The 26,938-nt window shown below is 37.9% G+C and overlaps 2 protein-coding genes across 2 annotated transcripts in view; one reads left to right on the top strand and one right to left on the bottom strand.

Annotated features, from left to right (window-relative positions):
- Positions 1–26,938, bottom strand: part of GFM1 (G elongation factor mitochondrial 1) — a 43,519-nt gene continuing 16,581 nt past the window's right edge. Inside the window, exons 10-18 of the mRNA XM_059686894.1 lie at positions 25,122–25,223; positions 22,883–22,939; positions 18,791–18,928; positions 17,853–17,935; positions 6,453–6,615; positions 4,641–4,785; positions 2,401–2,561; positions 1,375–1,428; positions 1–1,222 (exon numbers count right to left, since the gene is read on the bottom strand). Of these exons, the coding sequence (XP_059542877.1) occupies positions 1,091–1,222; positions 1,375–1,428; positions 2,401–2,561; positions 4,641–4,785; positions 6,453–6,615; positions 17,853–17,935; positions 18,791–18,928; positions 22,883–22,939; positions 25,122–25,223 (1,035 nt within the window). The 3' untranslated portion in view covers positions 1–1,090. The remainder of the gene's footprint in view (positions 1,223–1,374; positions 1,429–2,400; positions 2,562–4,640; positions 4,786–6,452; positions 6,616–17,852; positions 17,936–18,790; positions 18,929–22,882; positions 22,940–25,121; positions 25,224–26,938) is intronic.
- On the top strand, positions 11,064–17,826 carry LXN (latexin). Its single transcript, XM_059686896.1, has 6 exons — positions 11,064–11,425; positions 12,697–12,759; positions 14,100–14,277; positions 14,575–14,711; positions 17,160–17,222; positions 17,485–17,826. Exons 1-6 carry the CDS (start codon positions 11,297–11,299, stop codon positions 17,581–17,583), a joined length of 669 nt encoding a protein of 222 aa, XP_059542879.1. The 5' UTR covers positions 11,064–11,296; the 3' UTR covers positions 17,584–17,826.

Below are 26,938 nucleotides of genomic sequence, written 5' to 3'. Positions count from 1 at the left end.
GGAATTTAAACATTATTTTATTTCTATTATTCACTAAGGAAAATAATTTGGATATGTCTGTTACATCATATGATTTCGGGATGAAACGATTCTGAACAATATGGTAGAATTGCCAGGGAAGTCCAACTTATTTCAAAAACAAAAGCTTAACATTTGTTCTTTCATGATCTCAATGAGTATAATATGATAAATTACAAATTCAACTAGCACTCAGTAGGTGAATGAACTGATTAGGCAGGAACTCTGAAACGTGTATTTCATTATTTAGAGCTGCAGAAACCTTCAGATGAACATAAGTGAGAACTACATGTGCAAGAGCCTGTTTCTTACCTCATAGGTCCACAAGAAAGAAACATCAACACTCCTAAAAGAAGGCAGCTACACATTTGCAGATGAAAACAATCAGCTCTACATAAAACAGCTAGAAATTTAGCAGGCATTTTAATATACCAATGAAGAATCTGAAAAATGTACTCTATTAAGACCATATGGAACCTACTCTTAAATAAAAAAGCCTGCCTGTTGAAGATGACATTCCAAGAAGTATCATGATATGTGCAATTCACTTTCAAGTGTTTAGCAAAAAAATAATTTTTTAAAAATTAAAAATATAAAAGTATGAGACATATAGACAACAAAAAGATAAAACAAATATTGCAAAACAAATAATCAGATTAACAAATTGTTAACAAATTGCTCATTGTTGAAACTAGATGGAAGGTATATGGTTGTTCTTTCAGTTTTTCTTTGTTAAAAATTCTTATGATAAAAATTTGAAAAGGAAGGTTACATACATCCTAAGCGTAGATGAGTAACTGATATGTCTCTTCCCGCTTAAAATAAATATAAAATATATAACAGTAATAATCATATTTTATTTGAGTTTTTTTCAGTGAACTATAAAAACCATTCAATAGAGTTGAGATATACCTGGTACACAGAATTAACTTTGATATGATAGGAGCTCCTGAATATAATAGAAAGGGCTTCTAAAATTTCTTGTTTCTGCCTGAATTCATTCCACTGGGAGCTATTAAAATATCCAAGCCCTGCAGATTCAGTTAAAGTTAGCCAATGTAAATGAGTAAAGTTAGTTCTTTGCTTTTCCTTTTTTTATAGGAAGTTGACCTGTAGCTTCCAAATACTTATTAATGAGGTCCTCTTGTGTGGCTGGTAAACATGGCTGGTATCTGCAGTACTCCATTGTGTACTCTCCCTTCCCCTGGGAGTTAAAAAAAAAAAAAAATAACAGAGATTTAAAAAAACTTTTTATAACTATCAGGTAAAGTCATGCAGACAAGATTTCACAAATTCCATCCTTTTGTAGAGTAGTCTCTTAAAGGGCACTAAAGTAAAACTTAAACACTTGCTTACCTCTGTACATGACCTAAGCTCAGTGGAATAACCAAACATATCATTTAGAGGGACCTAGAAACAAACACAGTAGATATTTTAGCACTGCTTATTGAAAATATTTGAGAAAAAACAGAGAATAGCCATTTAATTCTTTTAGACCAGTGGTCGGCCAACTCATTAGTCAACAGAGCCAAGTATCAACAGTACAACGACTGAAATTTCTTTTGAGAGCCAAATTTCTTAAACTTAAACTATATAGGTAGGTACATTGTTATTAACCTAATTAGGGTACTCCTAAGCTGGCCTTTGCTAAAAACGTGGTATTTTGTGGAAGAGCCACACTCAAGGGGCCAAAGAGCCACATGTGGCTCATGAGCCGCGGTTTGCTGACCACTGCTTTAGACTTAGGTTTCTACTAACAACTCTTATTTTAAAAGAACTTTAGACAAAGAGAAACTTATTTTTGTTTTACTGCAAGTAGAAATCCTATTTGAATATAATTTCATTTGACAGTTACAACTAGAGACCAAATGTTTCGGTTGCACACAGTGGCCATCACGGACAGCATTCCCCCCATCCCCACTCCACTCTCTGGCCAGCTCAGCACTCAGAAGTGTTTCTCGTGTGAATTTGTTCAAACAACTTTCCTTGGGACACCTTGATGACATGCTGACCGCACTGTCTTCTAGGAAGCCTTATGGAATGTGATAAAAGACTTTCTCCCAGGAGATTTAAGTCAAGAAAGGAAATTAAATATTAGCCCAACAAATTAGAACATAAATAAAGCACCTTTGCAAATAAAACTATAATGAGAAAGATAATTAAATATCTAAGAAAAGAACTATATTTTCAGCTTTTGCACTTAAGAGTGGCTCTAACAGCAAATTATAGAAATTGCCATATATATATAAAAGCCGCAAATTCAACATTCAAATAGCCAGGGAAATGTGTCAATTCGTTCTACAATTTCCCAAAACAAATGCTAACTCTAATTTCCTGCTGTAGTTAATAAAAGCAAGACTGGCAGTGACCAACAGTACTTACATCTGCATACAGTGTGAAATAGTCCTCAACTCCGTCTTGTCCGGTGATTACCCCATGGCGCCGGTTAATTCCTGCAATCACTGTTCCCTGAAATTCATTCGGGGCCACAACTTCCACAGACATAATGGGTTCAAGAATACATAATGTTGCATTTGCTAAGGCTAGATTTAAAAAAAAAATAGTTTATTAATATTTAAACAAACTGGAACACTTTTCCATCAGATATACAAAAAGGGAGATAGAAGGTACTCTCCCAAAGGTACCCACAAAAATGACAAGGTTAAAATATTTAATCTGGTCTCAGTTTTCTGATATCAGTAACAGTCACTCTTCTAAATGGAAATTTCAATAAGACAAAGCTAAGTTTTAGTATTTCATTACTGTATTTTTGACCTTAAAAATCATTAAGCTACAGAGGATAATATAAAAAAGGGGTCTTAAGACCATACTAAAGTCCGTTTTACCATTCCAATCATGCAGTTGAGAGTTACTTATTCTCTCTGAAAATCTGCAGGAGTAAAGACACTAACTGTTAAGTCTTTGACCAAGGTAAGCCAATTCTTTCTTGTTGGTAAGCAATAGATGATAATTCAATTGCGAAGTTTGGTTACCCAAAATGTTCACCCTAAAACTCTCAGATGGCATTCAATGGAGATATATGCTTAAAAGCTGATTTTCTTACTGAGCTTGGCAAAAACTTTATTTTACCCTTTATATTTCTGTCTTTCATGGAGAAATAAGAATTAGATGAAGAAACAGCAAAGTAATTCACTTTTCATGTTAACACCCTGCCTATTACCTGGCAAACAACAATAACGCCCCCCCCAAAAAACTTCTCAATTCAATTATCATCTAGTGCTTTTCCTTTGCATATCCATACTTAATCATATCTATACACTTAAATAATAAAAAATTAAATAGTACATATTCAACTTTTAGTTAATATTCACAGATATACAGGCTTTTCTCATGGATGTATATGTGTATATTATAGGCATATACATCTATATCTATATTTCAAATAGGAACAATTAAAAAAGACGAGGCTTTGCTAATTGATAACCATACCAATTCTCTTGCTTTATGTAACCTCTAACCTCTATCTCCAGGAAAGCTACCAATTTCCAGTTGAGAACCAACATAGAACTATTGGGACTGAGCGAGGCGGGCCAAACATGCCCTGGAGCCCTCCCATGGTCCCTCCCCAGCTGGCCAACCTCCCGAGTCCCTCCCCGGCCCCGATCGTGCACTGGTGGGGTCCGGGGTCCCTCAGCCTGGCCTGCACCCTCTCGCAATCCAGGGCCCCTCGGGGGATGTCAGAGAGCCAGTTTCAGCCTGATCCCGCAGGCCAAGCCGAAGGACCCCACTGGTGCACACACCAGGCCTCTAGTTTAACATAATCTTCAGATTGACAGGATTTCTAGATCATAGATTTCAACTGCAATTTTAATAGACAGCTGGCATAAGACAACGGGAAGATTCTCTCTCTTTTACAACTGAGAAACAAAAACACAAATTACTAATATCTTCCATTAGTTTCAGTAAAATAAGAGATTAGCAACCTAGTCAAGATATGAGCAACCTTTTCCAACCATTGCCCCCCACCTGATTTCAGGACACAACTTTGAAATTTCTTCGTTAAATAACCCTGAAGCCAAACTGCTGTGTTGTCATTTGCTTTTCCCTCTTAAAAACAATGAATCAGATATGTTTGCAATTGCTAAGGGGTGTTCATATGCGTTTAAATATGTATATTATTCTGTGTGAGAAAGGCTGGCAATTTTAGCAGTTTAGCAAGAAGTCTGCACTGTGAATAAGGTTTACTGAATTCTTTCAAAATATGGTGCCATCCTCAAAATGCCTAAAAGCCTTCAATGTCCTACAAGAAAAAATTATTTATAAATTTATGGAGTTCCCCATATCTGACTAAATCACAAAGAAATATTATGACTGTAGTTAATGTGTCTTTAAAATATTTCTTAGAAATCTGAATATTTCTATCTTTTTATGAAAAACAACATATAGATTGTGATTTTAAACATATAAAAATTAACAGGTAATTTAGGAGAACAAAGTAGGCTTTTAATTTTATATAGGACTCTATCCTCACTTTTGTTCTATGAATATTTGCTCAGGACTAGCCAGGTTCTCTGGTGTGCCACCCAGTGCCCTGGGGAGGGAAGACCAAACCAGCAAGCAAAAACAGTGAGTGATGCGGAGTGTGCTAGGACATAGCATACCTTGTTTAAGTGCCCCTTCTCCTGCGCGGATGAAAGAGATTTCATTGGAATCAACCATGTGATGCGCTCCATCTTGCAGGACAAACCGGAGCCCAGAGAGTTTGTGACCAGACAGAGGGCCCTTCTCGCAGGCATCCAAAAACCCCTGTTAATGAATGAACACCACTTCTGGGGTGAGTGGATTTCCCTTGCAGATGCATTACCAAGAGCCCCCAAACATTTTAGTATTCAGAAGCTTAACATTTTTATATATGCTATATTTCATGCCTCATTTAAAAAGTTTTAAAAGTTGAACAGCCTACTTAATTATTTTGGCATCTAGATGAATAATCTCTTGGAAAAGGGTATTAGTTAAAGGTGTTAGTTGGTTTGAAAGTGATGCTGAGGGTGATAACAATCACTTTTTCAAAACCTTTTCAGGAATTATATAACTCTCATAACCCACAATAGAGACAGCATGATCTTAATTTTACATGGAGGAAACAGATGAAAGGCAAATCAAAGGAACTCCCCAAAAGAAACCCCCCTCCAAAAGTGGCATTCATTTAACAGCTGCAATTCTTTTTTTTTAAAAAAAAATACCTTCATTGAGGTATAAATGACATACAATAAACTACACATATTTAAAGAGTACAATTGATATGTTCAGTCCTTTTTCACCCAACCACTTAAAATATACATGTAGAGCTCCTACAATTCAAGTTAGTTTTTCTTGGCAAAACAATCACATGACTGCACATATGCTACAATATATTTCTCTGATATTTAAAAACTGTAAACTCTGTATGTTAAAAAACAATCTAGCTCTCATTCATCTACATTAATCTTGAGGAATAGAAGATAATTCAAAAAGTGTGTGAATGACAAAATATTGTCTTGAAACAAAGTATAATGAATAAAATATGCCAATCACAAAAAATGCTATCACCACTGATACCAAAATTATAATCTGTTAATAAAGATATATAAGTTACAAGGTTAAAAAAAAACAACGAAAAACCTCAATCTATAAGAACAGATAGTTGTTAAAAGTTTACAGCTGTCTTAAAGCCAGTGACCTAGAAAGCAAACAAAACACAAACCACTTACATGTGCAGAGCACTTCACAACTGGCAAAGAAATGTCACAGTCTTATCTGATCCTCAGTTTTGGGAGGGGTTCAAGTTTAAGTATTTCACTCTCACTTGACAGATAAAGAAACTGTCTCTGAACACTGTGATTTACCAAAGAGCACAGTAACTAGAGCAGATTTAACAACAGCACCCAGGTGTTGGGAATCTTAAAGCTCATTCTACAAAGTCGCCTAAAATCTTCATAAATCCCTAATGCCTACTGCAAATTTCAATCACTGATTACAATCAATGGAGTAGTTTCAATTTATCAAGAGAAATACAGTGGGGCCTTGACTTACGAGTGTCCCAACTAACGAGTTTTTTGAGATACCAGCTGTCTCTAGGCCGATTTTTTGCATTGAGTTGACAGAGTAATTTGAGTTAACGAGCTCCTTAACGAGCGCAGTCTCAGAACGAATTAAACACAGTAAGTCAAAGCCCCACTGTATATAACTTTATCAACTTAACAAGAGAAATAATGATGATTAAGAAACACAATGATTTCCCTTCATTGTTATACATACATTTATAGCTCTTGAACTTAATGAATTGAAGATTCTAAATTGGATAGAAAGCTTAGCAATTAGATAAAGAAGCAGTACTTTAAAATGAACGAAGGAAGACAATGTGAGAGAAATGTGAGTTGATACCTAATAAACTCATGCTTTTTATTTTTATGTGTTTTTTGTTTTGTTTTCACCTTTTCTACAGCAGGCACAAACTGTTTGGGAACATTTGACCCAAATGTTTCATCTGAAAACTCCAACTTAGTGTAGTTCTCTGGCTCCAGAGGCTCCAGGACACCTATCACTTTTCCAAACTGGCCTGCACCACCCGATTGCTTTTTATGTGTAAACTCAAACCTAAAAGAGATTTAGGAGAAGAAAAAAAATCAACATAGCATTTGATTTACCATATGTACTTACAAATTAAATCACTCCTACCGATTTAAATGAAAAACCACATTTCATTATTTTTACTTTTTTCTTTGAATATGATGGCCTTGCTATAAAATTTTGTTGTAGAATTTATTTGAAAAAGGATCCTTTCCTTTCTGTTTTTACTTAAGAAGTGAGGATGGGATATACCACCAAAATAACCCATGGCCTAAATTCCACCAATTCTGAATTTATTCCCCAAGTAGAAAAGTAAAAGTAAAGTAATTAAAATAATAAGTCAGGCTCTGGCTGGTTGTTCTCAGTGGTTAGAGCTCTGGTTGGCCTGCAGACCAAAGAGTTTGATTCCCATCCCCAGCCCTGGTTGGGGTACATGTGGGAGGCCACCAATCGATGTGTCTCTCTCACATCGATATTTCTCTCCCTCTCCCCCGCCCCCCTTACTCTCTTTAAAAAATTCAATGGGAAAAATCCTCCAGTGAGTATTAAAAAAAGAAAATAATAAGTCAGTCAGTCTAAGGTTCTTGTTCTAGTAACCGACATTCTGAAAAGCTTACCCATTTCTTTGGAATGCCTCCCTTTCCTAGGATAGTATTCTCTCCTTAAACCTCTACAACCAAGGACAATTATTTGAAAATGGAAGCTCAGCAGTTAATTTATTCAGATAGTTCCTATCTGGTTTTATTACTTGGACATTATGGACTGATGCAATACAAGAGAAGGGAGTTTTAGGTGAAATAACACCCCAAAAAGATTAATTGCAAAAAGATAATGACTAAACAAAAGTCATTCAAAGAGACACATATATAAACCCAGGTTGGTGTCTACTTTGAATCACTAAGAGCAATATAAATAGAACAAAGTAAGCAGTTTACACACATACTAAGCATATGCACTGAGCCAAACCGGCTAGGGCCATACTAAGCATATTTACATAGGCTACTATTTCATCTAAAAAACATTCCATGAGTATCTACTGTTTACAAGGCATTTCTTCCTTTAAAATAAAACCTTCCTCAAGACATCAGGTAGAAGAGATCAGCTCCTTTCAAAATTGTCTGAAGATAACTGTAGAGTGGTGGACATTAATGAGTGCATGTTCCTGCATACATATCTTTGAGTGGTTTGGAAAATGTAAATATCAATTTTGGTAGGAGATGCTAGCTTAGAATAAGTAGATTTCATAAAGAGGCCCGACAGTGTCTGATGAAATGCCTTTAAATAATCTTCCAGTGGTCAAGAGCTTCAGGATGGCCTGGGATAAACAAAATGCTAAAAGGTTAATTACTGGGAGGGATGTAAACAGCCATCAGAACGAAGAGAAGGAAAGCAGAAGAGAAACAACTGCCAAGTCACCACAGGTTTGCTGAAGGTTCCAAAACTGTGGTCCACTGACATATTCTCGGGTATGCCTGAGTTTTTGAGACATTTTACATTTTGTTCTCAATTTATAATATAACATCTACACAATATAATCTAGATCTGTGCTATCTATATGGTAATCCATAACCACCGATATTTATATTTAAACTAGAGGCCCAGTGCACACATTCGTTCACGGGTGAGGTCTGGCCAGCTGGTCCCGCCCCCCATCAGTGTTGGGGGCGCTGATCAGGGCTCCAGTTGGGCCAGCTGGCTGCCACAGTGCGCGTCATAGCGATGGGTCCTTCTGGTCGTTCCAGTCGCTTGGCTTTTATATATTAATTGAAATTAAATAAAATGTAAAATTCAGTTCCTCAGATACAGTAGTCACATTTCAAGTGGGCAACAGCCACATATGGAGAATGTCTACTGTACAGGACAGCAAGACAACATTTTCATCACTGCTCAAAGCTCTATGGCAGAACTGCTGCGGAAGACCCACTCACAAACAAGTCACCCATGCAGCTTCAGGGACCACGTGTGAATTTAAAATCAAGTGGATGCCAAATAACAAAACACCTGTGTGCCAGGTTTGTACCAAGCACTTACTTGTTCTATACCACCAATTGATGTACTGTTTTTATCATCATTTTACAGATGAGAAACCTAAGGATCACAGAAGGTACGTAACTTGCCAAACATGATATAGCTATATCATGTGCAAAATCCAATGCTCTTAATCAAACATTTTTCTAGAAGGCTAATAAAAAAAGAATATAAAGTGATTTAATCTGCAAATGATGCATTCACTTCAAGAGCCGTTAGAGGGTGCTGCACAAATAGACTGTACACTAGTTCAAATAGAGAACAGGTGGGAGACTATAGGCATGCTGAGAGTTAAAGAACCCAGGCGTCTGTGGTCAGCTCACTGACGTGCTGCAAAAGGCAATTTCGTTTTGGCAAAACATCACGTCTCACATTAAAATTAATGTTAGTTAGAATTGTGCTGGTTTTGTTGTTTATTTCTACTTTATAGATTCATCTGGACTTTTAGTCAGACCAAAGTTGTAAACGATCGGTGTTTTTACTTAGTTTTATGTTTATCGTTATATAAAATCATAGTTTAATTTATCTGATCCCAGAGACCAATAATAATTTTGTTCTTTTTAAGATAACCCATATGTTATTTGAGGATAGTGATCTCTTGATAACCATTCATGAAGCTTTAGTAAGATTTCAAGGACTCAAATACAGAAATTATATAAGGAGATTTTCTTAATGTCGTTTATTTAACATTTAAGTAGGCAGCTAATTTTTTAATGCAATTATATTTTTAAAAAACTTAAATTGAGATGTGTGCTTTTAATAAATGCTGGTTACATCACAAGCTTTACTATTAACCTTGATCTACAGAGATGGCAATTGTATTCATAAAGCTTCCAAATGGTGACCTTATCTAACACAGATGTTAACTAGCTATTTGAGAAACTTTAAAGTTCATTTTCAGGAAAAAGCTCTTTCTGCATCATCAAAAGGTGATAATCACTCTTTCCTGAACACTATCAAAGGAGCATACAATTCAAACAATTCACACACACACACACACACACGCGAGCACACACACACACACACACACGCACGCACGCACACACACACACACATGCACACACACACACACTCACCCTAAGAGGTTGGCTGATAGATGAATGACTCATACCCTTTCCCCTCAAAAGAAAAACAACCTTCAATTTTTTTAGAAAAAGTCTTGAGGAGAAGCTAACCTCTTTGTCCTCTAGTTGCTTGACAGTTGTTGGCTAATATTACTAAAAAAGATGGAAATGCCTTACTGCTTCCTTTTTTAAAAAAATCCATTTATTCCAAAGAAAGACTATAAGTAAACTGAAAAGGGTATTTGAGGAAGACAACACATTACAAATACATTCTTCACTTTTTTAAAGTACCACCACAACATATGCCTAGCAAAACACAAAAACAAAAATAATACCCCTTCAAAAACCCATTTTTGAGAAAAAGAGCAAAAGAATCTTTATTTCTAAGCCAACAAGCTAAAGGGCAGGTTTGACCATACATCTGATGAAAAGAAACCTTAGCTTTCTGATCTAAAGAAAATCCAAAAAGCCTAAATTATAGCCTCTTTAAAGGTGACCCAAGAAGGTAATTAAAAAATCTAGAGTGAAAATGCACTGCCTATTAAAAGTTTGGGCTTGCTTAAACAAAGGAGCTTTAGAAACCCCTGCTTTTGTTAGAAGCTTCTTCAATGTCCTGGCTCTGTGTAAGTTCAGTCTTTAAGGGTGCTTTAATCCTTAAAGTTAAATTTTCAGTGACTAGAGGAAGTTGGAAGCAGTGTTACATCAAAATCTTATCTAAGTCAGTGATTCTCAACCTTCCTAATGCCGCGGCCCTTTAATACAGTTCCTCATCTTGTGGTGACCCCCAACCATAAAATTATTTTTGTAGCTACTTCATAACTGTAGTTTTGCTACTGTAAACAATATGTAATTATATATGTGTTTTCCGATGGTCTTAGGCGACCCCTGTGAAAGGGAAGTTCCACCCCCAGGTTGAGAATCTAAGTGAAGGGAGACAGGGGTGCCAATACATTTTTTAAACTTCTCCTGATCCAAATTACATAATCCTCCAAATTAATGCTATAGTGTGCAGTCTCTCATACCCTGATTTGGGCAGAACTGGCCCAACCCCACAAAAGCTGGGTAAGAGCAGGCCTGTCCCTGGACTCACAATGGGAGGGGTTAAGAAGGAACAGGCATCTGTTCACTGCAGGGAGCTCCTTTGCACTTTGTCCTGTGTGTGACACTGTGGGTGGTGCATAAGGAAGTTGTGCTCCAGCCTGCAAGTGAGGCAACCGAACTGTCTTTCCACCGAGAGGAATTGAGAGGCCCCAAGAAGGTTAAGGCCAAACAGCCCCTCCCGCACTTCTGCGAAGGGTGACGTCCGGCCGGCCATCCCCCAGCCCCTCCCCACACGGGGCCCTCCCCGCCAGATGCAGGGCTCTCCAGAGTAAAAGCACGCAGGGCAGGGCGGGGCACAGGAGCTGCCAGTCCCGCAGCCGGCGCCCTGGCGCAGCTTCCTGAACCGGAAGGAGGGAAGGAAGGAAGGAGGGAAGAAGCAGGCGAGCCCGCCCACGCCCAGCCCAGCGGGGCCAGCCGACTCCTCTGCCTCCTCGGCAACCGGCTGCAGGCTGGGAGGCGAAGGCGGCGCACTCGTACGAACAGACCCGTGCTCTCCCAGCTGCCCGTCGGCAAGAATGGAAATCCCCCCGACCCACTACCCAGCCTCGAGGGCGGCCTCGGTGGTGGAGAACTGCATCAACTACCAGCAAGGGACCCCCAACAAGGTGTTCCTGGTGCAGACAGTCAAACAGGCCAGCATGGAGGTGAGTCTAGCGGCGCCGACACCGGCTCTCAATACTCCCAAGGGTCCCCTCCCTCCCTCTTCGTTCTGGGATTGGCTGCTGGCTTCAGGTCTACAGGGGTTAACATTTCTGGGGAATAGTCGACTCTCCAGTCTCTGGGGATAGCCTGGGGCCTGTTTGTTTTCAAGGGAAGGCAGAGACACGATATTTTTATGGGCACTGTTACAAGGATTTGGGGAAAATGTTCCCAATGAGAGGCAGCATTTTCCTTCCGACGAGTGAAACCTGTAGGAACCATTCAAAAGAATCTGAAAACTGCTATGACATTGCTCACCTACTACACAATCTGGATCAACAGAAGCCCCTATCTTGCAAACGATTCATTTTACGACCAATCCTTATTAGGCCCTTTGACCAAAATGATGGGGGAAACAGAGCAAGAGAAACTGACAACCAGTATCAGTGTGGTGAGAAGCTTCGCTTTAACCACCCAAAACACTAGTACAACCAACCATAAGTGATGTGCTTGCTCTCTCTGGCTAAAGGGTTAAATTAAATGCATAAGACCTCAGCAATCACTAGTCTTGTTTCCATTTTACTAAAATCTCATGGGTTTGAGATTTTTCATTATTTAACTGACATTAGTTTAACAGCCTTTAAGAGCTGACAGGGAGTAGATGTTAACTGCACTAGATAACATAATTAGGTGTAAGTGCCCGATTGTATCTTGATTCAAAAGTGAAATACCTAAACATTTGTCTTACTGTTATAAAATTTATTAAAGTATCATTTTTCAGGCCCAATAATATACAGGTAAAATCAGAACTTAACATGTCTAATCACGTTGCAGTAATCTGCTTCAAAATGGAATTCACCATCACTGAACACGGTTTGGACATATAGTACCCATAGGACTCTGTTAAAAATCTTTTCAATGATGTATCCTGTTTGCCATCTTTAAACTTAAAAGCTGTTTCAGAATTTCTTCTATAGAGATTTAGGATCACCTATTCAGAGGTTTAAGTCCTCTGACGGAAAGTGAATTGGAACCCATTTTATTTACATATGCTCTCATCCCACCCTTTTTTCGCATCCAAAATAAACTTGACAGGGGTCCTGCTAAATTAGATGTTATATACATGGCAATATGCTTTTACGGTCCAAGGCTTTAATTATTTACCCCCACCAGTCAGGCACCCACTCGCCCCAAAATCAAATAAGAATGGATTCTTCTAACAATGCAGAGAATTGAGTTATTGTTATAATAACTCACTAGATTTTCTTAATTTTAGGATATTCCAGGAAGAGGACATAAGTATTGCCTTAAGTTTTCTGTGGAAGAAATTATCCAAAAAGTAAGTGAAATGTCCTTTATTATTAAATAAAATTTCATTCTAAATAATCCAGATCACCTTGGCTAATCAAATCATAGGATTAATTTGTATTTTGTAAGTTGTTAAATTTGTAAGTTGTGAAACCCTGCCTTGAAAAAAAAAAATGACATACAAAGGTCAGTTTTTATTTTTTTGTGTATTCTGAGATACATGAAGTATTTCTATTGAGCTTTTAAAAAGTAGACTCTATATACTTCAGTTCAAATAAATTTCCTTTAAAATGTTATGTACTCATAGGGCAATCTGAACTCATGCCAAATATTAACAAGTGAAATAAATTACTCTCCAATCATCACCTCTTTGCCTTTTCCTCATTCTGCTTTTAATTTCTTGTAATTAAAGAAAGCAAGTGTTTTTAGATATTTATGAGCAATATAATGGCCCACTGATATCATCATGTTCACATGAGAATCTTTCAGTAATGGGGAGGGAAATTTTTATATACTTCTCAAATTATTAATGAGACAAATTTAAAAGGAAGGACTTGCAATTTGTACCGTAACCATCTTGAAATTTAAAAAAGCTTGCCCTTTTGTTGAGCATATTCAGAAGAGAAGAGATACAGGTTAACATAAGGAGATTCATTAAAAGGCATCTGAGCTGCTAGATAACGATCTTTACAAAGCAGAACCAATGTTACAATCTTCTCATTTTACATCTAGATGCAGGTTGCTGTATCTGAGTTTGAGAAAATTACTGTTTTTCCAAGAGCAGAGAGTAAGAGTAATGGAAAGAATTAAAAAGTAACCAGAGCCCTAGCCGGTTTGACTCAGTGGGTAGAGCATCAGCCTGAAGAATCCTGGGTTCTATTCCGGACAAGGGCACAGACCTGAGCTGCAAGCTTGATCCCTGGCGCTAGTTGGGCCACATGTGGGAGGCAACCAATCAATGTGTCTCTCTCACATCCATGTTTCTCTCTCTCCATCTCTCCCTTCCACTCTCTAAAAATCAATGGAAAAATATGCCCTGGTGAGAATTAACAACAACAAAAAGTAACCAGAGTTTGGAGATGGGATACAGTCAGACTAAAATCTAGCATTGAAAATGGACATCTCATTAATACTGAAATATATTCCAAGTTTTAAGACAAATTTAAAAGATAATGAGACCACATGTAGATGTATTTTAGAGACATCCAAGAAAATTACTAGGCCAGCCCTAATTAGATTACCTCTGGAGTAGGCATTCTGAAGTCAAGACTGAAACAACACTGTTAGGGGCCAATGATTTAAATATTATATCTCAGAGAACAATAGTAATGGATTTACATGTAAAGATCTTTTGCAAAATGTCTCAAACAGCAAGTGATAGTGAACTGCACAGCTGAAGTTCTTTACCCTCCAATGGGACAAGATACTGCACCAGAAGTCAACTTCACATTTGAAGGAGAAATTGGAAAGAACCCCGATGAAGAAGATAACACATTTTATCAAAAACTCAAGTCCATGAAGGAACCACTAGAAGCAGAAAATATTCCAGGTATATAAATATGCAATGGAGAAATATTTTTTGAACTTTAAGATCAATATCAATGATCTATGCTCAAAATTATTACATGTTAATATTGTGTTAGAAACATATTGACTTTTGCAAAAATATCCATTACCAATCTAATTCAACAACAGAATCTCTTGAAACTTTATAGACCCATGGCCTAATTAAATTATTTTCTAAACACATTTGAAGGAAACTAAGAGATGATTTAGAATTTAGATTTTGTAAATGGTTAATACTGTAAGTATAAAGTAATTCCATTTATCATGCTTCCCTCTCCAGACAGTTTTGGAAATATATCTCCAGCAATGAAGCCAATCCGACATTTAGCCTGGGTTGCCTGTGGTTATATAATATGGCAGAATTCTACTGAAAACACATGGTATAAAATGGTAAAAATTCAAACTGTCAAGCAAGTGGTAAGTAATGTCTATAAAATTCACTCGTAATAGGGTTAATGTTTACTGAAAGTGCTCTGATTCATTATTAGATCATTAGTGCCCCATTAGTAATTTTGCATTTAAAATAGTGTACCAAGTAATTTGAAGGAGAGGTCAGTTACAGTCAAGGCCAGAGAGAGTGAAGCTGCAGTTTCAAGAGAGTGAAGTGTTGTTATAAATAATTTGGCATCAGTTTCTGTGCTCAGCTTAATACAGATTATTTCGTTTGGCAACCTAAGTTTTGTATACAAATTACTAGCCATGCAATATTGAAACTATCTCTGCTGTTTTCTTCTACTGAAATGGTAGTGCCAGAGCTATTAGAAACATGGCTGCCGTTTTCTCTGGGGATCAGCCAGACCAAAAATATTAGCATTTTAGGGTTGTGGAGCTTGCTGTATGTAATTTTCTTTTATAACCCAATGAGTCATAGTTTACAACCTCTTATCTTACTTGTTGCTAGCCTTGTGTTTTAAGTCTGACTATTCTGAACTGCTTCTTTCTAGACCTTAAAGAGATAAAAATAAATTCTTTGATTTTAGCTTTATTAAGGGGTTAAAAAGAAAAAAAAAAAAGTCAACTTGTGGTACCTAATGGAAAGAAGGAAGACAGTGTACAAAGAAACCACCACAACAGTTTCAGTCGGCTCCAGAAAGGACAGACTTTACAGCTTGTTGATACTGCAGCAGCGCTCAGAGCACCTTTACTCCAAAGGCTTCTGCAACCAGTTACTAGATACCTATAGGCACTGGAGGACAGGATACCCTATTACAGTACTCAGAGTGTGGTGTCAGATACCTAACATAAATATTAGAACAACATTTTAAGAAACTGCCCTTTTCTAGTGCATTTTTGTAGACCTCAGTCCTGATTGTAACACTCCTATAGGGGCACTGTGGCCTCAAATAACTGTAACTGGTCCAGGTTAAAGAGGCTACATAATCATAATTTTTCAAGCCATGTCTTAATAGCAAAATATGCACAAAGACAGGGCTAGTAGTTTTTATGAAAGAAACTATGACCCTTCACCAAATGTAGTTTTTAAGGCATTAATGAAAATCTCAACAGAAGAGTTTAACCCCTGCTTCAGGCTATATATATATTACCAGAGGCCCAGCGCATGACATTCGTGCGTGGGGGTACAGAGGGGAGGCGTGTTCCTCAGCCCGGCCTGTGCCTGCTCCCCATGGGCCTAAGCGCTGCCAGCTGCCATGGAGGTGGGCTGATGGGCTCACCAGCCCCAGCCGTCCTCCCGACTTGTGGCTGAGCTGTGCTCCCCCTGTGGGAGAGCACTGACCACCAGGGGGCAGCTCCAGCATTGAGCGTCTGCCCCCTGGTGATCAGTGTGTGTCACAGTGACTGGTCATTCCGCCATTCAGTTGATTTGCATATTACCCTTTCATTATATAGGATATCTTACCTATTAAGACCCAACATGTTAGAAACCTTAATACTGATTTTTACCATATCTTTTAAAGGACATTCTTTGCTGATATACTCAAAGAAAGAATTACTTCAGGATACCATAAGGAGAGAATTGTATGCTTTTATTTGACCCTGGGGCCACATTTATAATCACTGTTCACCAAAGGGTGTACTACAGGAGCTTGTGCTGCTTGGAGTCCAGGGCTTATTTCAATGTATTGATTATGTAAGCCCTAAAGAGTCCTGCCTCTGGTGATTGTGGTTTTAACTATGTAGATGCAATATTTGTGTTGCTGATGGTATAAATACTTTATATGCACAAAGCAATAAGCACAGATTAAAGCTTTAATTACAAATTCAGATAACTACACTCACTACATTTTACTATTTTCAGGTTTTTTTTGTTGTTTTTTTATCCTTGCCTGAGGATATGTTTTTCTTGATTTTGGAGAGAAAAGAAGAGAAAGAGAGAGAAACGCTGATGTGAGAGGGGAAAGATTGATTAGTTGCCTCCCACGTGTGCCCTGACCAAGATCAAACCTGCAACCTTTTGGTGTACAGGACAACACTCCAACTAACTGAACCACCCAGCCAGGGTTATTTTCAGTTTTTTAAAAAGAATTTCTATGATAAAATTGGTTTCCTTTCATGTAAACACTTAATTCAGTAGTTTATCCCTTCAGTTGTGCTTTTCTGAACAATGTAAACATTAAGGCATTTTAAATGACCAACTATAGACTGTAATACTCTTAAGCAGCTACCACAACTAGGAAACTATAAACAGAAAGTACAGTAACAAATGAAAAGTCGTAATTTTAAATTGTAGTTTGAAAAAAACATTTGTAAGAGAAAGTTTTTCTGACAGGCTAAATTATGACATTCAATTTTTATTTTTACTTAAGTGGGAGTATTATAAGCATCTAATGAAACATGATTTTTGAAATTAAAATATCGTTTTGCCAATGATATTGTTTTATACACCAGGTTTTTAATTTATTATAGCAAAGAAATGATGACTTCATTGAGTTAGACTACACCATTCTAATTCATGACATTGCATCTCAGGTAAAGTACCATTTATTTACTTTTATTTGATGCCACTTTGAAAATTGAGACGTTTTATAACCACAGTATGCTATATTAATTTTGACTCTAAATCACAATTCATGTAAATTCAATAGGCACCAAGATGAAGTATACTTGCAATTTAACTTGTTTTGTGCTCTTCTTTATGAGGACTATTTGTTTCTAACAAGACATAAACCCAACTCTGTTTTCTTAAGGGTTTTCTGAATTTTATTCTAGCATTAGTTTCCTTTATTTGCAGGAGATTATTCCTTGGCAAATGCAAGTTCTTTGGCATCCACAATATGGCACTAAAGTAAAACATAATAGCCGTCTGCCAAAGGAAGCACAACTGGAATGAAAGAAGACCCCCAACATTGGATGAAGTGTCAGTATGCTCACTAATGACGTGTGTGTCAACCTTCACTGATATCTAGCTGAAGGGCCAAACAAATCCCTAACGTCACTCTGTGTAAATGTCTTAGCTACAGCACAGAACTGTATAGCTTCCATAATAAAGAGTGTCATGATGTAAAAGTGTCTTAATAACAGTAATAGTACTATGTATATCCCACAATAAAAAGCTTCAATTCCAGCCTCATAATAGCTTTGACTGTGTTGCATACTTACGGGACAGGGGCAGTAATGGTCTCTCTGAAAGCAACTTTTGGCTTTCCTGTGATACAAGGGCAGCCATATTCTCTTTCCATCCTCTAAAAATAGCAGGAAAAATAATTTCTTTGGTATATTTAAATTTAAAAAATAAACAGAAAGAAGAAAAATCCTAGAATCTTAATTATTAGAAGCATTCATTTAAATACAATAGGTAAGCAAATGATTAATCTTAACTCATTTAAATATAAGGATTAGATACATGATATTAAAAAATACAAACTGCTATATAAGTGAAGTCTAACTTAGACTGATTAATTTACACATACATCCTTAATATATCCACTAAAACTTCATTTTTGTTTCATCTTATTACATATTAACTGGAATAGTATATGAATCTGTTGTCAGAATTTTGTACTCTCTCAACTTCAAAGGTATGATCATAACCAGAATTTTTAATCTTAAATCATATATCTTGTTTTCATTCAGATATACAGATCTTTCCTAGGAAAGTACGTGTCCCATCTATTCATTCTTTTATCTACATTATGATCTCCAAGTACTGACTTAGAGAATAAAACAAACAAGAAATGTCCCGAAGAGTGGGAATTGGTGGGCCAACGTTCTCAGCAAGTTTCTTCCTATAGGTTGTCTTCCTAAGGCTGGGACCAGGATATACTTAACAGAACTAACCTTGACCTAGGGATGGATGGATGGTGTAATGCAAGTCCCCTGCCCCTTGATTCTGGAAGTCTGCCATGTTTTACAAATAAAAAGATTTAGAGATCAAAAATAATTAATTTGTAATACTTGGTAGAGGAAGCAGTATACCACATCTGGATACAAACAAGAGTGAGCTTGAACAACCGCTATTATGGACATTAGAATTATTGACTTTTGTTCTTAACAAAGCACAGACATAAAGTGAATTTAACTTCCATGCTATTCATTACCTGAGCATAAATTTCCAGGTGTAATTCTCCCATTCCAGATACAATCGTCTCTTTGCTCTCGGTGTCAAAGTGGACTTTAAATGTGGGATCTTCTCTTGTAAACCTGCCAATACCTTTTGAAAATTTCTCCAGATCATTCTTTAAAAAAAGGAAAGTCATTACATATTTTACTAATTGTGATATGCAATGTGACTGTTGAAAGAACTTTACTGAATGAAATTAAATACATATGTAGTGAAGAAGTAAAGATACTCTACCATCTAGTTCCCAGGCCATACCCTCGGAATGTGTGAGCTTGGACACCACACAGCGAACAGGGAGGATATTGCTAGCTGACAGAATTTTCTTTCCATACAAGATACAAGAATCCAAGACAACTCTGTGTCCTTTCCTGTTATATTGACAAAAACTGTCCCTTTGTGGAAAATTGCCCGTAGAGCAGAAAGTAGAATATGTGTTACTGTTACATAATCAAAGGAATCGGCATGTTTACCAAGATTCTATTGTAGACTCAAGAGGACGGTTAAGACCAACAGTAAGGCAAATGCTGCATTGAGACTTTCAAAACAATCTGCTTGGATGTGGTTTCACGCATCTTTATTCTCCTTAGATGTAATCTCCTCATGTGGTAAGCAGAATAATGGCCCTCTAAGGATATGCCCTAACCCCTCCCAAACCCGTGAATGCTACTTTACATGGTAAAGGGGACTCTGCAGATGTGATTGAGGTCACAGATATGAATAACTTGGGTGGGCCCAATGTAATCACATCGGCTTTTAAAAAAATGGAAGAGGAATGCAGAAGGGTAGGTGAAAGAGATGTGAAGAGGGGAAAAAGGCAGGAAATATCTGAAGCACAAGAGGGACTCATTTCACTATTGCTGGCACTGAAGACAGGAGAAGGGGGCCAGTCTCTAGGAGCTAGGAACAGCCCTCAGGTGACAGCAAGGAATGGGAACCCCAGCCCTGCAACCACAAGGAGCTGAATTCTTCCCGCAATCGGAGTAAACAAGGAAATAAATTGTCCCCTAGAGCCTGCAGAAAGGAACCCTGCCAATCAATATCTTGATTTTAGCCCATTAAGAACCGTATCAGATTTCTCACCTACACAACTATAAAATAATACATTTGTGATGTTTTAAGCCACTAAGTTTGTGGTAATTTTTTACAGCAGCAACAGAAAACTAACACACCTTTGAATCACCAGCATTAATAGCTATTACATGTGCCTGGAGCTGTGTGTCATGTATTTTGTATGTGTTACCTCAAATTTTAACCACAAACCTGCAAGATAGAATTATCCACATTTTACAGGTGAGGAAACTAGGTACAGATAACTCAACTGACTTGCTCAAGGCTACAGAGACAGTACATGGCAAAGCTGAAAATGAACCCTGGGTTGGTCTATCTCCAAAGTCCTTTTCTGCCGGGAGCCAGTCCATGCTTGCTGTTTCAAGGGACCTGGCATATATGGCATACTGTTCTTAATATGTTTGCTCACCTTCTTGGCACTATGTGTTTTAACCAAGGTCTCCTCTCTGAGAAAGGTTGTTTCCCCAGGTAGGGATTTTCCCCTGAAGTTAGGGAAGGAATAAAACCCCTTAACTAAGTGCCAGGCGGGTAATTAATCACTTTAACTATGAACAATCATGCTTAAGCTACATAATCTTTACTCCCTGGAATGGAGATAAGAAACGCCCTAACCTTTGGAATAGAGATTGATAGGATTGGAATCAACTGGTATAAATACAGATGTAACAAGACAACAGGAAACAGAACCTAGACATAGAACCTAGACACAGAACCTACACAGAACCTAGAGACAGAAGAACTTCGCTGGAGAGAACATGGCAAAAGATCCTGGACAGAAACTGGCCACAGTACCTAGAGACAGAACCTAGCCAGAACCTGGCTGAAGAACCTGGCTACAGAATCTGGATAGAACATGGCAAGAGAACCTGACTAGAACCTGGTGACTGAACCTGGCTGGAGAACCTGGAGAACCTGGCTGGAGAATCTAGCAAGAGAACATGGACACAGAACCTGGCTGGAGATCCTAACCAGAACTTTGCTGGTGATCCTGACCAGAACTTGGCTAGAGATCCTGGCTAGGCTGCTGATCAACTGAATGCTGTCTCCGTGTCATTCCTTCTTCGCCGACTCCGTCCACACCTTTGGGGACCCCTGGACCTGCTGGGGATGGACCCCAGCACTTTTCCCTTTCCCCTGCACTCACCTGCAGGCACTCTCAACTTTCTAGATCATCCCTGCCTCCACTACTGAGATTCATAGCTTTGTGCAGTGATTTCTTCATTTAACTTAATTTACTCCAGCAAGCAGATAATCCTGAGACACCAAAAAAGCCAACCAAACAACTTTTTGGATATTGATACATTTGATTTCCCTCCATTATTATAACTATCAAGACAAAAGTCTTATATAAACTCTGAATTTAGGAATGAAGAGCATTACATCTTTACCTTCTAGCCCTGTATATTCTGAAGGGAAAAGCAAACAATTTAGCAAAGCACTGAGAACAAACTGTGGTATCAGGTATAAGACTTGCCTTTCCTCAGGTTTCTGAGATGGAGTAATTTAATGTTTCTTGACACCTCAACATTCTCCTTTCTACAATGAAAAGGGTCTGTAAAATCTCAAGTTCCTCAAAATAAAATAAGTAGAAGCTATTAATGCATCCATAAGATAAACCAGAGTATGTTCTGTAAATGACATTTCCCAGATGACAAGAGGTCATAAATGTTCACTCAATGCATGAATGAGTTCATTTCAATACACCATATTAACATGATTGCTATGAATGTCAAAACTAAGACATATCAAAATCATTCATTAAGAACTAAATGATTACAGTTCAAGATTAGGACTAATTCTAAGGGCAAGGTAATAGGAATACAGAACTTATTCAAGTAATCTTGGCTTTGTAAAAAGCTAAATGACATAAAATCCAATCATAAACTTGTTATGAAAGTGAGAAAAAACAGTCTTATTTGCAGGCTCTCCATGTTATAATCAGGCACTTATTTTATAACTACCACAAATTTAGAGATGTATTCTAATCCATGAGGCAGTTAATCTATGCAGTATTCTAAAGTACTTTAAAGTGAGGTTTTTCTACAATTTAGGACAAATGCCCATTTCCCCTCTTCCATCCCTTTATAAATCTAGGAAGTTAACTTATCATTCTGGAGCAAATGTTATACCTTTACTTAGTAAAGTGTTATTAAGCACAGTCTGATGAGCACTTTAGTACCATTAGTTTCTTCAAAATACTGAGGAGTAATTACTAGTGACTGACTGGTAAATTTTATATAAAAGGTGATCTCAATACCAAAATGCCGGGGCTGACCAGCAGACCCTGAGCGACGGATGAATAGATTACTCTGACACTCATTTCTGTAAAAGAGAAGGCTAAGGGGCTTGTTTGACTTTAGGAACCAAAACAGCCCGATTGCCTGCCTCCTTAGGCTTTCTTTTGTAACAACAGCTTGAACTAAAATTAACCTCTAGATACAATCAGCAGGGTAAGTATCCTTGAGAAAGCACATGCTTCTACAACAGTGGTTCTCAACCTTCTGGCCCTTTAAATACAGTTCCTCATGTTGTGGCCCCCAACCATAAAATTATTTTTGTTGCTACTTCATAACTGCAATGTTGCTACTGTTATGAATCGTAATGTAAATATCTGATATGCAGGATGGTCTTAGGAGACCCCTGTGAAAGGGTCGTTCGAACGCCAAAGGGGTTGCGACCCACAGGTTGAGAACCGCTGTTCTACAAGGTCGGGTCTTAAAGACTAAACAGAGATTCCAGCAAAACACCTGGGGGCTCGGACTTGTTTGGAAAAGTCAAGGGAGGGGCTGCCACCTTTAGCAAGGTCCCCCCAGAGGCCCTCGGTCTTTCAGAGAATCCTCCTTACAGCCTTTCTAACCAAGTCCCATGCTTCCCCACACCAAACGAGAAATAGAGACCGTAAGATTGCTGGTTACCACAAGGTACCATGTGTATTGTGGAGACAGATGAAAAAGAGCTCAAGTTTTATTGTGATATACTGAGTGTTAAATCAAAGTCCTACCTTGTTAGAAGGCTTCATTGCTATTGAAATGACAGGATCAGGAACATGAATTGACTCCTAAAATATTGTTTAAAAAAAAGAGAAGAATTCAAATATAGCACTGTATGGGCCAGGGTCAGGGATGGATTAACTTTAACACGTTAAGTGCTAAGTCTGTTTTGTCTTCCTTTCCGTTTAGCCCGCGATATCCGATTTCACCAGAGAGTGATGAGGTTTGGACGGAAAATATAGTGTCAGTCAATGATGATTGACATGGTGCTTAACGTGTTAAAGTTCTACTTATAAAGAACAAAAGCACTCAATATCTTTAGGCTAGACAATATATATCTTGGTCTGTCTGCATTAAATAAATGAATATATTAACAGAATATTTTAATAAAGGCATCCACTTATATGATCTCCTCCCTCCCAAAACAACAAAAATAAAGTATTTATTTATTTACTTAACTGTTTAAGACCTTAAGTTTATTGACACTTTCAGTTTAACATAATCATTTAATAAATCCAAATGCTGAGATGTGGAATTCTTATCAGCTGGCAGCTACATTTACTGTTGGTATCTTGTGTTAAGTTATTTAATTAAATTTATTATGATCACTGATAAGAGAAACAGAGAAAGGGCACTAGACTCTTTATACGTGATACCTCATTTAATCAACCACAACTCTGAGAGGCAGATATTATCTCCACTATACAAATAAAATCTTAAAGGCATGGGAAGATCATAAAGTAATGTGACTAAAGGCTAGTGGGTAATATAGTGCAGAGGTGAGACTCTAACCAGGGTCTACTTGCTTCAAAGCCTCAGTATTTTCCACAGCCTCCAGTCCCTTCATATTGTTCATGACAAGCCTGGAGAGAAAGCCTTATAATCATACTCATAAAGCATTCCTCTTATGTACAACCCCAAACAGCCTGTACATATTTATGACTTTTGTAGTGTCTTAAATCAACATTAAAACCAGACATTAGAGAATATTTTATGCAAAAACACTAATTATAAAATTATGGATCTGTTATATGATCTAGGAAACATTACAGTGTGTGCCTGTTCTTACATAAATGGACCAGTTCTTACATAAATGACCCATTGTGAATTTGTTCACTGCAAGTTACCTATCCCCTAAGTAGTCATACTCTTTCTTTACTGAATTCAGTAGAGGGTCTTACTTTCCTAAAGGGGCACAAATGGAAAGTGAAGGAATTCAAAGTCAAGAACTGCCTAAGCATGTGTGGAGGAGAGACTATTCCATGATGTGACCTCTGTCTGGACCATGAGCTGAACTGGGCCAGAACGGAGATTGCTTGACCGCAAACCCCCCCTTAGAGACTATCTGATGGTAATTAATGTTCACTCTGACATAAATAAGCAATGAGCTGGTTCCCGGAACAGGTTGTTGTCCTGACCTGGTCATGCATGTTAAGTAATTTCCACACCAGGTAACATTCATGTACTAGTAACTGTGACTATTCCCCCGTTTTTACCCCATATGATAATTTTCTGGCTCCTGTCAGGAGGGTGGAGACTGTCCACTTCATCTTGCAGCTGCCCAAAAGTGCCTCCTATGTAATATTCCCTTAAGGAACTCTGTTAGTTGCCAAAATGGAGTGGCCTGCCTCTTTCTCCAGTTTTTCCCTGCTCTCCATTTACAGAGGTAGGTTTTCAGGGTCAGGGCCTTTCTAGGGTCTACGTGTATTAAGAGCATGCTCTTCCCTTCAGGGTCCCTCAGTGATGAAAAGGGACCTCTGAGTTCCACAGAGCAGGTTGTCACCAGTAGTAAGTCAGACAGTCTAGTTGCATTTGGTGCCCTTCTGTTATGTGATCCCCAAGCCTGCCTAAAGGTTAGTCTGGTCTTACAATTCTTGAGGGAAGGGTCTACTCTGGCTGCTGAATTAGTAAGGAAGGAACATCCCATGGGGACCAGTCTGATGATGGTGATAGCAACTAGAGAGGTACCCACAATGGGGAAAAATCTCAGGGTAGAGTCAGAGCTAGTCAGGTGCAACTAAATATTGAAGAATAATGGAATGACTTTACTAAAAAACACCCAGATAAGTTAGTTTACACAGAACACCTGTCCACCTGACATTTAAAGAGCCACAACCAAACTATACTTGATGCCTGCAGCACTGCTCAGTGAAAACTTGTGGTTGTTTTTCTGAAATGTTAAATGTATCACATAAAAACACAAACTTTTGAGACACAAGTGAAACACAGCTTTGAAATTAAATGACTTACCATAGAAAGTCCACTATTATCTTTGTTTGTGAATGTGTCTCCACTAGCACAGTCAATGCCAAATAATGCACAGATGTCTCCAGCAAATACTTCCTCAACATCCTAAATAAAGAAATAACACAAAAATGACAAGTAATTACTTACAAGTAATACCAATCAGAACAGGGTGACTAAAGAGTACTTGCACAATAAGCACATTGCACATAAATAAATATGGCAGAATCTTACCATGGATTTTATAAAGAATTAGCTAAACCAATGCAACATCAACAATCAACCACAGCAAGCCAGACCTTAAACTGGGCCCTTATTTGAGCCACATCTCAATAGACAAGATTTTACTTTAAATGGAAACTCAGAGTTATGGCATCATTTTGGAGTATCTGCAGTATAGATAAAACAGAGTCTCATAGTTCTAAAGATATTTCTATGGAATTAAAAAGCATGTACTATAGCCCAACTAGTGTGGCCCAGTGGTGGAGCATTGACCTATGAACCAGGAGATCATGGTTTGATTCCTGGTCAGGGCACATGCCCAGGTTGCAGGCTCAATCCTCAGTTGGGGGCGTGCAGGAGACAGCCGATAAATGACTCTCATCATTGATGTTTCTCTCTCCCTCTCCCTTCCTCTCTGAAATAATAAAAAATATATATTTTTAAAAAAGCATGTACTATATGTTGCCACAGTCCAACAATCAGATGTGTATGACAAAGGTGTACAAGAAAAACCTACAAAGGAAGTTTTGAAAACAAAGGCAGGAGAATGGAGCCCACTTTACTTAAAATAATCTTAATTTCTCACAGATTCAAGCAGTTAAAAAAACAGGAAATCGAAGAACAAAGCATTGTGCCTCTAAACTTCCTTGTTTTTGTCCTTTTATATGGACAGTTCATTCATAACAGCTGTGGCTGTGAATGAGCAAGTATGTGTGTGTCATACTTCAATAGTTATACAGCTGTACAATTCTCCTAGCTTCTGGTCCATGTAACAGCTGTGACAATCTCTAATCCCTCTGGCTGCCCCCTGCTGCCTATCTCTTAAAACAGTAATTCTGTCCAATTTTGAAAGACTGCCTATTCATCTTCTAGGAGATACAAAGGTTATGGACACCAAAAATTACTGAACATACGAAGATTCTGCTCAGATTAATAAATTTCTCCAGGAATACAGAGCTGAATTGGGAAAGGGTGAGAGTAGGAGGCAACCTTGCACACTCAGTATTCCTACCAAGGCCTAATCACCCTATGGACCACAGAAAGCTAGGACAGATTCAGAGCCAATTCAAGAATTCAAGAGAAATTTATCTCCCAGACCACACTTTGAGAGGTTTTAAATCTTCAGATAGAGTCTAACACCATTATGGCCCTTCTTGGGGTTGGTTCTACAAATATAAAGCTTTTAGTGTTAAACAGAACTTGCAGACCTGCCATATTTTAGAAAGTAAATTCACTGAACAATGTGTGAAATTATATGTGAGTTTACTACTCTCACTTACCTTTGAGAAGCACAGTTCCACTGTCCAGAAACCTATTATCCTCTTTGTAATGACGGCTCTTGAGGAAAATGTTGAATTTGTGGTTCTGAGTCATAGGGAACTAATTGCCCCTTCTCCTTAACCTTGGCCATTGAGGAAATACAGCTAACTCACGAATAGTGGTATAAACTGTGTTAACATCTACTAATTTAGCCTATACTAAAATGCTACATCAAAACTGCAGCACACCTAACTAAAAAGGAAGAAGCTAGGAAAACATTCAACTGGAAGTGATTTTCTTGTGGGGCTCAGAATACCAAGAAGACAGATCTATTTCACCTG

Source organism: Myotis daubentonii, chromosome 3 (assembly GCF_963259705.1).
Source record: "Myotis daubentonii chromosome 3, mMyoDau2.1, whole genome shotgun sequence".
Lineage (NCBI taxonomy): Eukaryota > Metazoa > Chordata > Mammalia > Chiroptera > Vespertilionidae > Myotis > Myotis daubentonii.
Note: the sequence above shows the minus strand (reverse complement) of the source record. Positions and strands in the feature narration are given on the sequence as shown.